We start from the raw sequence: 13,752 nt of genomic DNA, 5'->3' as shown, positions 1-13,752 counted from the left end.
CTAATATTTTCAAGACAGCTCAAAATAGCTTACCTTAAAAACCAACCCATTGTCCAAGCCTTGTGGGACTTGCCGTCACTCCTTTACCCGTTTATTTGGACTATCTGATGAAAGACAATCAATTTCATGTAGGAACTGTGCTTTTTCCTATGGTGGGGGAAGAGAGGGGCCTCAACATGCTAGCCTGGGGTTAAGCCTGCGGTACTTGAGTCTGAGCTTAAGGTCAGGGTTTTCTCTGCTCCCCAATGCTAAGATACAGTCGTAGGCAACCCCATCCTAATGTAGGTAATTATCTCTTTCCCTAGCAGGGACCCAGGGCCTTTATCACTGACTTACTCCCCCACCCCTAGAAACTAACCATTAAAATCAGGCACTATCCCGGCTCAGTTCCTCAGCTAGTTAAAGAGGCCGCCTCGCCTCACTTAAGTCACGGCGATCGAGAAGGGTGACCAGACTGTGGCTCAGCAGTCTGGGTTTTTTGTTGTTGTTGTTGTTGTTTTGGGTTTTTTTTTTTTTTTTTTGGCTTTGTTCTGGATTTTTTTGTTTTGTTTTTGGTATCTGTCCTGACTAGCTGTCAGTACCTGCAATCTTTGTCTTTAGCTGACAGTCTTGAATAGCAGCCTTTTGTTTTGTTTTGTTTTGTTTTGTTTTTGTGGCTCCCAGTGGAATTTATGTAGGACTGTGGGATTGGGACAGGGGGGTGTTAAGTTGCGTTTTGGGGTGGTGGGTGTACACTGGGGAAAGGTGGGAAGTCTTCTTTGGACTCTGGTGCCCTAGGGATTCTTAACTTCGAGACGTGACTGGCTGAGCAAATTGGGGATTGAAGTCTCCAGATAGCCTAAACTCTTTCGGAGTTTCCTCAACACTGCCAAATAGTGCCTTTGTGCCCTCTGGAGCAAGGGGTGGACCTCCTGCCAAGACAGTTTGTTTCTCCCAGTTCTCTGTCGAAGATCACCGGGTTCCCCTAAATTGGGCTCCATCCATCATCCCCTTAGCATCCTCGCCCTCCCCTCTTCCCAGTCAGGCCTGGGCGCCTCAAGTTCAGCGAATCAGCTGCCAGCCCGAGGCAGGCAGGAGGCCGGCAGGCGCATAAAGCAAAATGCCGACCGCCCGCTGCGCTCACTGCGAGGGCTGCGGTAACCCCGGGTGTAACCGCGGGTGTGGCCTACGCCCTGCCTCCTACGTCTCCACCTAGAGCCCCACACCAGGGCCACACCTGCCAGGATCCAGGGCCGCGGGCCGGCGCGCGGGCGCGCGGGTGACAGAAAGGGAAAGGCGGCGGCGGGGATGGAGAGGGGGAAGGCTAAGAGAGAGAGTCAACGGTTTTCTTCGAGCAATAGGGAAACAGCGGTAGAGAAGGAAAAAAGGAAGGACTTGGAAGTAAAAAGCAAGGAGAAGGGGAAAGAGAAAGGGAAGGAAGAGGAGAAAAGGAAGTCTGTGGAGCTGAAAAACAAGAGGGGGAAAGAGATAGGGAAGGGAGAAGAGAGGGGGAAGGAGGTAGGGACCAAAATCGACCAAGGGAAAGTGAAAGAGGAAGAGAGAAGGAAGAGTGTGGACCTGAAGACCAAGGAGAACGGGAAGGACAAAGGGAAAGAGGAAGAGAGAAGGAAGAGTGTGGACCTGAAGACCAAGGAGAACGGGAAGGACAAAGGGAAAGAGGAAGAGAGAAGGAAGAGTGTGGACCTGAAGACCAAGGAGAATGGGAAGGACAAAGGGAAAGAGGAAGAGAGAAGGAAGAGTGTGGACCTGAAGACCAAGGAGAACGGGAAGGACAAAGGGAAAGAGGAAGAGAGAAGGAAGAGTGTGGACCTGAAAACCAAGGAGAACGGGAAGGACAAAGGGAAAGAGGAAGAGAGAAGGAAGAGTGTGGACCTGAAGACCAAGGAGAACGGGAAGGACAAAGGGCCGAAAATTGGCCAAGGGAAAGAGAAAGGGACGGAAGAGGAGAAAAGGAAGAGTGTAGACGTGAAAACCAAGGAGAATGGGAAAGGGAAGGAGGAAGAGAAAAGGAAGAGTGTGGACGTGAAAATCAAGGAAAACGGGAAAGGGAAAGAAGAGAGAAGGAAGAGTGTGGACCTGAAAACCGGGAAAGAGAAGGAAGAGGAGAAAAGAAAGAGCGGAGACCTGAAAACCAAGGAGAATGGGAAAGAGAAGGAAGAGGAGAAAAGAAAGAGCGGAGACCTGAAAACCAAGGAGAATGGGAAAGAGAAGGAAGAGGAGAAAAAGAGTGCGGACCTGAAAACCAAGGAGAATGGGAAAGAGAAGGAAGAGGAGAAAAGAAAGAGTGCAGACCTGAAAACCAAGGAGATTGGGAAAGAGAAGGAAGAGGAGAAAAGAAAGAGTGCGGACCTGAAGACCAAAGAGAATGGGAAAGAGAAGGAAGAGGAGAAAAGAAAGAGTGCAGACCTGAAAATCAAGGAGAATGGGAAAGAGAAGGAAGAGGAGAAAAGAAAGAGTGTGGACCTGAAGACCAAAGAGAATGGGAAAGAGAAGGAAGAGGAGAAAAGAAAGAGTGTGGACCTGAAAACCAAGGAGAATGGGAAAGAGAAGGGGAAGGAAGAGAAAAAGAAAAATGACGTGAAAGGCAAGGAGCATGAGACAGGGATGGAAGCCAAGAAGGAGCAAGGGATGGAGAAAGAGAAGGAACGAGTCACAGAACAGGTCAAGGAGAACAGCAGCACCTCCATTAAAACCCTGTACCCGCCGCCGGTAAGAGACCTGGGACCGGGACTTCCGGGACTTCCGAGGCCGCTGTGGGCATCCAGACCCCCTGGCTCTGTTACGTCGTCGAGGCCGAAGTACACAGAGGACCGGGTCTTGTCCGAGGGCTTCTGTCTATGGATGGGGGGATATGCCAAGGTTCGAACACACCCCATCTTGTCCCCAACTTCACCCCTTCTTGTGTCCCCGGGTCCTACCCGTCCTTGTCTAGGGTCGAGAGACCAGGGATCTTAATTGGTCCTGATGGAACAGAGACTGCCCCTGTCTGTCCTGCAGCGCTTCACACCAGCGTGCGGATCTCGTAAAGAAACCGATATTGACGCCCCACCCCGCCCCTCCTGAACCGTACTGAGAATACATTCTCTGTTGGAAGAGATAGGGTTCCTGAATACATGCACGATGACTCCATGGTGTGCTGGGGGCTCCCTGGTTCTTTTCCACGGGCGCTGTAGTTACTGTCTGCATGGCTTTCGGAACACCAGCAATCTAAGGGAGGGTGGCAGGCTTAATTCCTCTCAGAACTCCAGGCTTTGTCTAGGTCAGAACCTTGGCTGGCTCCTTGCCTCAGAGCCGCTTCCTGGTTCTCAACAGTTTGAATTACTGATGGGACTTGATCCCTTGTAAAATACAGACTCCACAGAAGCACAGATGATGAAAGAAATAACTATTGATAAAGAACAGTGATGTTCAGAATTGGATTTGAGTGTTTACCTTCCAGGGTGGTTTTACCGGGGCCAGGCTTCTCACTTTGCCCTTCGGATGTGCCTGCCGCTGCCGCTTCACCTAATGTGAGAAACTGCAGTTTCTGGTAGTTGTGGGCTGGGTTCGCGCCCTCCTAGGGGAGAATAAATTAGATTTTCTTCTAAACTCTCGATTTACAGTGTTTTGAGCTTTCCCTAAGCGCTAAATGTGAAGGACCCTGTGGTTTGATTTGGCTTGACTCTTAAAGCTGGCATTAGAACCCAGAATTTATGTGATGAACTCTACCGCTGAGCCAACACCACGTCAGCCCAAAGTCTGTATTGTAAGCTTAAAATATAAGCAAAATGTAAGCCATGAGTGAGGACTTTCTAAGCAAGATAGGCCTGGAGATTTAGAGTAGGGGACAGTTTTTAATACAATATTTCCTAAGACTTTGGATGCCATTAATTTAGATATTACTAAGAAAAACTGTTGCCAAGCAAAAGATGACCAACCAGAATAAAAAATATCATAATTTCAACAATGGGGGTGATCTTAGAGTTAACGAGGTATGATAGGATAGCCTGGGTGGGGCTCAGAGTGGAAACTATAGACGACACAAATGCACACCCTACAGCCAGTTCTTGGTGCCTCTGTTACGTTAAAGTGTGCAGTTTTGAAAATCTCCAATGGCCTATTCCACTGAGAATACACTAAAACCACAGTGTATTCTCAGAAAGGCACTGTAACACTTAGAATGGGAAAGGAGGTAGGGGCAGGGGTATGAAATACTCATGAAAACACCAATTCTTTACGTTGGTAAACTGCAGCTGTTCAAGCACAAGGACCTGAATTTGGGTCCCCGGCATCCATGTAAAACCTAAGCAACACACAGGCAACACACACACACACACACACACACACACACACACACGGCACACACACAGCACACATACACACACCACTCACTCACACATGCATGCACACATACACATGTATGCACACACACACATACATGAACACACACACATGCAACACTCACACACAACACACATGCAGGCACGCATGTGCATGCACACATACACATACACACACACACACATGCACATGGTTCAGGCGAGTGTACCAGATTATAATGCATAAACAATTTTTCTCCCAAAGAACAAAACCCAAATATATACTGTCTTTAAAATCTGAGGCCTTCATACATCCTACTTTCTACATAAGTCCTTATTAGGCCATACACTAAAACATCTTTCTTTCACATAGATTTTTTTTCTTTCTTAACAAATGAGAGTGGTTTCAGTGTCAGCACTAGAGAGAATTAAGATTACTCTGGGCTAAAAAATGAGACTCAAGAAAACAAAAAATTCAACAAACAAAAGAGATGGGCTAGAGGTTCTGATGCTGTTTAAGATCACCTTTGACCTAGATAGATGTGGTGGTGCCTATCTTTAACCTTCAGAGGCAGAGGCAGGTAGATCTGTGAGTTCACAGCCAGCCTAATTTACCCAATGAGTTCCAAGCCAAGTAGGGAGCCGTAGTGACCGCTGACTCAAACAGTAAGATCATGTTTTTGATTGGGGAAGAGAATACTTGCCTAGCAAGTTCAAGTTCCCGAGTTTCATCCTCAGCACTGTGCTCAACCAGTACTTTCTAGTATTCAAATAGAGTAAGCATGTTGTATGTTTTTATTTTGGAAGCAGTAGTATTAGAGACAATTGCTAGTGTTTTGTTTAAATATTGTTTGCACTATAGAAACCACATCCCCCCATCCTGCCCCCCAGCACCCTGGGCTATCTCTGTATTCATGCTGTTCTTCCTTTCTGATCACTGGGTTTGTGTTTGTTTGCTTTTCAAGACAGAGTCTTGGTCTGTAGCTCAGGCTGTCCTAGAACTCACTATGTAGATGAGAGAGGCTGGCCTTGAACTCAGAGTTCTGCCTGCTTCTTCCTCCCTAGTGCTGGGATTAAAGGTCCTTTCTGATCATGTGTGATGAGAATCTCTAAGGCTGCAATGTTAACAGAAAGCTGCTTTTGAAGTTTGCTTACAAATGCCCAGGTTTAATGTTTGGCTTTATAACAAATGTTCTTTTGCTACGGGGACAGGCTTAACAATTTCTATAGTCTTAGCCTTTCTGCTTAATCATGATACTTCTATTAAAAATATAAGAGAGAGCTGGGTGGTGGCAGCACACGCCTTTAATTCCAGCACCCCAGCAGAGGCAGGCAGATTTCTGTGAGTTTGAGGCCAGCCAGGTCTACAAAATGAGTTCCAGGACAGCCAAAGCTGTTACACAGAAAAACCCTGTCCCAGAATCAAACAAACAACAAAAACATAAGGGAGGAACTTTGTCCTAATATTTTGTAGCCAATTTATCCAACCAGTAAGACAAGACAAATAACAAGACCTTATGTGCATCCCTGTTGGATGAACAGTCCACACTTGTCCCATAGACAAGCCACTCTAGTGGAACTGCTGGTACACAAGAGTTCTACGGGGAGGGGGGGGAATGGTGTGCTGAGGTGGCTCAGCAGGTAGACACACTTGCTTTAGAGATTGACAACCTGAATGTGATCCTGGGACCCACATGGTAGAAGGACATAACCGTCTCGAGAGTTGACCTCTGACCTCTATATGCATGGTGAGGTGCCCTTGTGCAAGAACATGTGCATGTACACAAACACACACACACACACACACACACACACACAATGTGAAAAAAGAAAAAAATGTCTGAAAATTGGTCTGGGATCCATAGATCTGTGACACCACATAGTACATACACCCTAAGGTGTGTGTGTGTGTGTATGTGTGTGTGTGTGTGTGTGTGTGTGTATGTGTGTGAGTGAGTGAGTGTGAGTGTGTGTGTGTGTACATATATATTTGTTGATAGACTAACAAATAATTGGACAATAGAAATGAGAGTAATGTCATAGAAGCCATAGTTTGGGTTTAGACTGGTTAGCAATTCTACTGTTGTAAGGTCCTAACACAGCAAGGCGCTCACTGTCATGAGCCAGCCAAACACAGCCCTGTTTGGTGTGCCTTGACTGGTGGATCTTTTGTTTCACAGGTGCAGAATAAGCAGATCTTAGTCCTAGGCCTAGATGGAGCAGGGAAGACCAGTGTCCTCCACCTGCTGGCCTCCAACACAGTCCAGCACAGCACGGCGCCTACCCAAGGTTTTAATGCCGTTCACATCGACTCTGAAGATAGGAAAATGGAGTTCCTGGAGAGTAAGTTCTGTTTCTCATCAGCATGCATCTTCAGCCAGAAGCCTTAGTCCCTACTGACATGGTGATCTTGCGAGATGTGACACTAGATGGGGTTCTTCTACACCTCGGGATGATGTGTAGTTGAATACTCAGTAGGTGCCAGTGGGGTGGGGTGGGGGAGTCAGCTTTCTGCTGTCTCCATTTTCTCACTTCTCCGTAGTGCTGGCAACAAAAAGGGCTTAGAGGAAGGCTTTAGGACACCTTCCTGCATCTCCTGCAATCATCTGTCCTCTTCCCTCACTGTTACAGATACACAGCAGTCGAAGCAAGTACTTGTGCACCCTCAGTGATGAAATCGGAGGCAGTCCCAAACCTCCTCTAGTTAGGCAGTCCTAGATCCTGTGTGGCAATACTGTCCCACCTCACTAATAAGTAACCCAGAGTCAGGTCATGCCTCCTGTCTTCCCCTTATACCTCACCCCTCCACAAGCCTTCGTTTGTCCTCATGGCCCTAAATATCATCTAGAGACACCCAGCTTTATCTAAACAGCCCAAACACACCCAGATGTCTTCTGCCCCTGCCTCCTTGGTGCACATGCCTCTGAATTTATTTTATGACTTCTTCCTCTCCACAGTTGGTGGCAGTGAGCCATTCCGTTCCTACTGGGAGATGTACCTACCCCAGGGGTGGCTTCTAATCTTTGTGGTAGATTCAGCTGATCACAAACGATTACCTGAAGCCAAGAAATGCCTTCATCAGCTAATCGATCCCAACCCAGGGCTCCCTCTCGTTGTATTTGCCAACAAACAGGTAAAAATCTGTACAGACCTGTCTTTGCGACTCAGCGGAAGAACACCTTGCCTAGCGTTCAGGATTGTCCCCCAAACCTATGTTAATAGTAACCTACACTCAACCATTTCACTATTAACTCAGAAATGTCTTGTTTTAAAAGATCTAGATCCTACAATACATTTAGATCTCCTGAAATGTACACTCTTTCAATAGAAAAAACAATTTATTTATCTTTTGTCTTTCAAGTCCTTGAGTTACTTTATCTGTTGACTCATGGAGGAGTGGAAGGAATTGAACCATGTGCAATGAACATATTTCAACAAACCAATATTGATCATTGCTTGAATTCAACACAATAATTAAGCAGCTTCTAAGTATAAAAAGGGAGTCTTGTTTTAGATCAGTTTCACTTAAACTGAATTTATTTGATGCGTGCATTAAAAGCAATAAACACCCAAGGAGAAACTTGAAACTTGTGCTCTGTTCTTGGGAGTGTAAGTCATTAAGGAAAAAAAATAGAATTTGTTTGCTGCAGTAAGCCTCATTTATTTATATATGCCCCAATGAAATCAGAGAGCCAATCTATTTTTATACACCTATGGTCATGGCAGCATTATAGTTATCACAACAGCCATGGGTTAGAAGTTATCAGAGTGTCTACCCGCTGATGAATGCATAACAAAATGTGGTGTCTCCATATAGCCCTTTCCTTTAACCTTCAGAGGGAAGGACGTTCTACCGCACGCAACCACACAGAGGAACCTTGCAGATACTGTCCTCCATGGATAAGCTAACCACAGAAGGACAAATGCTGTGTGATTCTGCTCACCCAGAGTCATCAAATCTGTCAAGATCCCAATTGGAACTGTGGCTGTCAAGGGCTGAACGAGGGAGGAAGGTGGAGTTAGCTTAGTACAGATAGAGCTTCAGTTTATTGAGATAAAAAGAGTTATGGGGAATTGTGGATAGTTTTGGTTTCAAACACTAGTAAAATAAGTACTTAAATGATTGCTACTCTCCCCTACTCTAGCAGAAACCTGGCTTAATGTCCAGGGTAGAGGCTGGCCGGTCCAGCACATTCTGACATTCTGCTGGCATTTGGAAAAAAAAAAAAGGGTTGATAACTGGTTTTTCATTTTTTAAGTGGAGTATCTTAAAACTTCAAAGACTCGGGGACTAAGAAATGTCACTCAGAGATAGTAGATATGCTCAGCTTGTGAGAGGTCCTGGGTTCAACCCCCCCCCCCCCCCCCCCAGCCCCAGGAGGAGGAAACTGCAAAGTCTTAGAACTGGGTAGCGCTCTGCTGAGAGGACTGTAATCTGGCCAGTCTCTTGCTGCTGGCCATTTTTCATTCTCCCCGGCTGTTTACTGTTCCGGTGTCGCTGTGAGCTCTCAGATGGGCGTGCCCTTATATGTGAGGATACACATTTCTCAAGCATGCATACCTTGAAATGCTGGGGTTTCGGGTTTGCAACTAGTTTTATTAGAGATTCCTAAATTGCACTAGTTGATTCTTCAACTGGGAGACAAGTAGCCCCACACCCTCCTCAGGACTCGCTGTTGTAACTGTTCACTTTTGCCAATGCGATTCGGCTAAAGTTGTTTTTTATCATCCTTACTTATTTTTAAGGTGTTTGTTATTGGTTGAGTTCTATGTCCACTCTGACTCTTCCTAGTGGTGCTAGGACTCAAACCTGAGTTCTTTTGTGTACTAAGCACATTGCTTACCTATAAGCTGGACTTGAAGCCTCTCCCTTTCCTTAGCTGAAACACAAGGGTACTTAAATACCTTTCGCAAAATATCCATTTGTTGGTTATACGTGTCACTAACATCTTCCCCAGTATCTCAGCAGTCATCATTTTGCTTTGCTTATGGTGTATATTTTCATACACCAGGGTCTCTCTACATAGTTCTGGAGACCAGGCTGGCCTCAAACACAGATCTGCCTGCATCTGCTTCCTAAGTACTGGGATTGAAGGTGTGTGCCACAATACCCAGCAGAGATTCCCTTTTTTAAAAAATATTTAATTTGTGTATGTGTGTGTGTGTGTGTGTGTGTGTGTATGTGTGTGTAGTGGTGGTGGTGGTGGTGGTAGTAGTTGTGATGGTGGTAGTGGTGGTGGTGTCAGCGGTAGTGTTTGTGCCTGCAAGTGCAGGTGCTTGTAGACAGCAGAAGACGGCTCCGTCCCTTGGATCTGTAGTTATAGGTAGGTCTGAGCCCTATGATGCAGGTGCTGGAAGAATAGCACAAGATCTTAATTACTGAGCTCCCTCTCCCAGACTTCCTTCCTTCCTTCCTTCCTTCCTTTTTTCCTCTTTTCCTTCCTTCCTGTTTCTTTCTTTCTCTTTTCTTTCTTTCTTTCCTTTTCTCTTCTCTTCTCTTCTCTCTCTCTCTCTCTCTCTCTCTCTCTCTCTCTCTCTCTCTCTCTCTCTCTCTCTTTTCAAAACAGTCTCTCTCAGTGTAGCCCTGGCTGTCCTAGAACTCATTCTGTAGACCAGGCTGGTCTTGAACATGGAGGTCTGCCTGCCTCTGCCTCCCAAGTGACAGAATTAAAGGCGTGCCCTGCCGTCACCACCAGGCTGAGATTTTGCTTTTTAATTGGCAATTTTTATCTGTATGTTTCTTTTGTGGTTTGTATAACTCATCTTCATCAAATTGAATAAACAGAGCTATTTATTGTCAAATTGAGAACTGTTATTTGTTTGACGCAGGATAGTAGCCGTGGATAGTCTGGGACCTCACTGGTCTTGACCTCATAGCAATCTTCCTGCCTCTGCCTCCTGAGTGCTGAGTGAGATCCCACGTCCAGTTAAACTTTGCTAGGACTTACTGATAAAAGGCTTAGCCATTATAATTTATATTATAATTTAATGCATATTTGTTTATACTCTTGTCAAAATATTTCGTTTACATTTTTAGATGAATCACTAGGTCAATATGCTACATCAGGGTTTTCAAAATTATCTTAGTTGGGCGTAGAGCCTCACATCGTGCGCACTCTCAGCAGTAGGGAGCCGAGGCAGGAGGATTGCAAGTTCCAGGCCAGCTTGGGCTAGATAGGGAGGCCCTGTGTCAAAAAAAATTACCTTATCACCTTCATTCTTTGGTTATAACATCTATTTCTACCCATACTATCTCTCCCCTACTTCTTCCTTTGTAATTTCATCAGTGGACTTATTAACTGGAGACATATCTATACATGAGTCCATTACTCTGTTACTGGAGTCACTAAGTGCTCTATGACTAAATGAATTCAGGCTTTGAATAGGTAGCAGGTAACATTGTAATTATCAACACCAGCTATTCTGTGTGTGTGTGTGTGTGTGTATGTGTGTGGTGTGTGTGTGTGTGTGTGTGTGTATGTGTGTGTAGGGGGTTATGATGATACGATTATGCCCTTGAGCCTCCAAATATCCCACAAATTTGATATACAATTTTTGGTCAGAATAAATAATGATAGCAACAAAGAAGTCACAGTGACAAGTGCTAAAATCAGTAAAATAGGATATGGACAAAAACCAATTAGTGAATATGGTATAATGACATGTGCCTATAAACCCAACACTTGGAAGGCTCCTTGACAAACATAAATAAATAAATAAATAAATAAATAAATAAATAAATAAATAAATGAATAAATGAATGAAATTAAAAAAATAAAGTCATCCCACCTGCCCCCCCCAAAAACTGGCATAATTATGATAAAAACGTTTGTATTCATACTATCACTGGGGTTATAATAAAGTCTCAGTGTTTTTTGTATTAAGATGGTGGAGTCAATTAGAACAAGGAACAAGTATTTGTATCCAAAAGGAGTACAGACTAACCCAAGTCTTCTGTTCTTTTTCTGCCCTGGGAGAAGGATCTTGAAGCAGCCTATCGCATTACAGATATCCACGACGCGTTGGCTCTATCTGAAGTGGGGAACGACAGGAAGCTGTTCTTGTTTGGAACTCAGGTGACTAAGAATGGCTCAGAGATACCCTCCACCATGCAAGATGCCAAAGACCTGATTACACACCTGGCCATAAATATGTAACAGAGACTAGGACCCGCCCGGCCCCACTACTCAGCTCCGTCCGACCATCACCAGAGAGGGGCTGAGAGGCAGGTTTAAACCAAAGCTTTCCACTTTCAATAAAAAATAAGCCGTGGTTATTCTCTCAATGCAAAGCATCTAGACGGAGAACGCTAGCTAAGTCACTGAGAAGTTGGTTTTTGTTTGTTTGTTGGTTTTTAAGAATTTTTTTAATTTTAACATTTTAAAATTATTTTCTTTGAGAGAAATGTGGACTTTTGCTTTCGGTGCCCGAGAGTTGAACCCTGGGCCCCAGACATATTAAGCATGCCATCTCCTCTGATGCTGTGCCCACCTGCCTGGATTAAGGGTTTTACTCAAAAGTAAAGTGTATTGGCAAGCCTTCACCCTACCTGTGGCTTTTCTTTGTTTTGTGTCTATGTTTTTGTGTGTACTCGTGAGGTCAGAAGATGATTTTGAGTGTCCTTTCTCTGGAATCATAAATCTTCTATGCTAGGGGTTTTTGTTTTTGTTTTTTGTGTTTTTGTTTGTTTGTTTGGGGGGAGTTGTTTGCTTTGGTTTATTTTATTCTGCGGTTTCCATGGATCAGCCCCACACACACATGCTTGCATAGCAAATACTTAACTGACTTAATGCCTGCCTTCTCCCTTACCTGCCATGTGTGGTTTATCAGAAGCAAAACATTTATATTAAAACATTTAAACTTTTTTTAAAAATAAAAATGCAGATTTTTCTTTTAAGTGTGTCCACTTAACACTGTAGGACAGAAGTGCCAGGAAAGAATAGTGAAGTTGAGTGCTCCCAGACCCACAAATTGAGCTTCTCTAGATGCAGGAAGAGACAAGAGGCTTGCCTGACGCCAGCCTGATACACCAGATGAGACACAGAGGGGAAATGTGTTTTTAGAAGACAGGCTTTCTTCACAAGGCTTGTTTTGTCTTTTGAGACAAGACCTTACAGTGTACCCTGCAATTCCCCTGCCTCAGCCTCCTGGTTGCTGTGTATGCCACCATGCAGGGTGCGAGGGTTCTGTTGGGTTTTTTTGTTTTTAAGATTTATGTGTTTTGTGTATGTGAGTGCTCTGCCTGCATGCACACCTACATGCCAGAAGAGGGCGTCGGGTCCTATTATAGAAAATTGTGAGCCACCATGTGGGTTCTGGGAATTGAACTCAGGACCTCTAGAAGAGTAGCCAGTGTTCTTAACCACACTGAGCCATCTGTCCAGCCCCATTAGGAATGTTTTGTAAAAGCAGTTAACTATACTTAACTGCAGACACAATAAGTCCAATTTGCAACTATAATGCTTTGTTTTAATTTACTAACATGCATATATTCAGAAAGAGAATTTGGCCCATACATCCTTTTAAAATTAGGAAACTCTGACAAAATAATCAAATATGGTGAAGATGATAGCTCTGCTCATAGCACATAGTAGTCTCTACCATGCTCAAGTTACAGCCATAGCTAGTTTAACTGAGGTGTATGTCTTAGTTGGGGTTCCTATTGCTGTGATAAAGCACTATGACTAAAGGCCATGTGGAAAGGAAAGGGTTCATTTCATCTTACAAATGATAGTCCATCATCCAGGGAAGTCAGGGCAGGAACTGAAGCAGGAACCTGGAGGCAGGAGCTAATGCAGAGGCCATGGAGGGGTGCTGCTTACTGGCTTGCTCCCCATAGCTGGCTAAGCCTGCTCTCTTTTCTTCCCCTTTTTAAAGATTTATTTTTTATTATATGTAAGTACACTGTAGCTGTCTTTAGACTCCCCAGAAGAAAGCGTCAGATCTCATTACACTTGGTTGTGAGACACCACGTGGTTGCTGGGGATTGAACTCAGGACCTTCAGAACCGCTGAGTCATCTCTCCAGCCCCAGCCTGCTTTCTTATACAACTCCAGACCACTTGCCTAGGGGTGGCAATGCCGACAATGCACTGTGTCCTCCCGTGTCAATCATCAATCAAGAAGACGCATTGCAGTCTTGCCCACAGGCCAGTGTGGTGGAGGCAGCTTCTTAGTTGAAGTTCTCTCTTCCCGAGTGGCTCCAGCTGGTGTCACGTTAACATAAAGCTATGTTACAGATATGTATACTGACGTCATGTTCTTCCTCTGAGAACTGAGTTCTTCTTCATGCTTAATGAAGCAGGATCGTGTTTAGCAGTATCCTACCACACGCATCATTCGGATAAGAAGACATCAAAGCTCTTCTGCTCCGGCACGTGGCAGCTGGATTGTCCATGGATTTGGGATTACTGGAAACCTGGGGTTTTAGATTCTGTCCCAAGCCCTCTATGAAT

At 44.8% G+C, this 13,752-nt stretch overlaps 1 protein-coding gene across 2 annotated transcripts; it reads left to right on the top strand.

The window, feature by feature from the left end:
* Nucleotides 1-6,593: 6,593 nt before the first annotated feature.
* Arl9 (ADP ribosylation factor like GTPase 9) lies at nucleotides 6,594-11,457 on the top strand. 2 transcript variants are annotated; one of them, XM_052199405.1, is made up of 3 exons: nucleotides 6,626-6,641; nucleotides 7,337-7,431; nucleotides 11,279-11,457. In XM_052199405.1, exons 1-3 carry the CDS (start codon nucleotides 6,626-6,628, stop codon nucleotides 11,453-11,455), a joined length of 288 nt encoding a protein of 95 aa, XP_052055365.1. In that variant the 3' UTR covers nucleotides 11,456-11,457. The 2 variants fall into 2 exon arrangements, with proteins under 2 accessions (XP_052055366.1, XP_052055365.1); XM_052199406.1 differs by lacking the exon at nucleotides 7,337-7,431 and having other exon boundaries at nucleotides 6,594-6,641.
* Nucleotides 11,458-13,752: the final 2,295 nt, after the last annotated feature.

This window comes from Apodemus sylvaticus, chromosome 11, assembly GCF_947179515.1.
Source record: "Apodemus sylvaticus chromosome 11, mApoSyl1.1, whole genome shotgun sequence".
Taxonomy (NCBI): domain Eukaryota; kingdom Metazoa; phylum Chordata; class Mammalia; order Rodentia; family Muridae; genus Apodemus; species Apodemus sylvaticus.
This window is presented reverse-complemented; position numbering and strand designations above follow the sequence as displayed.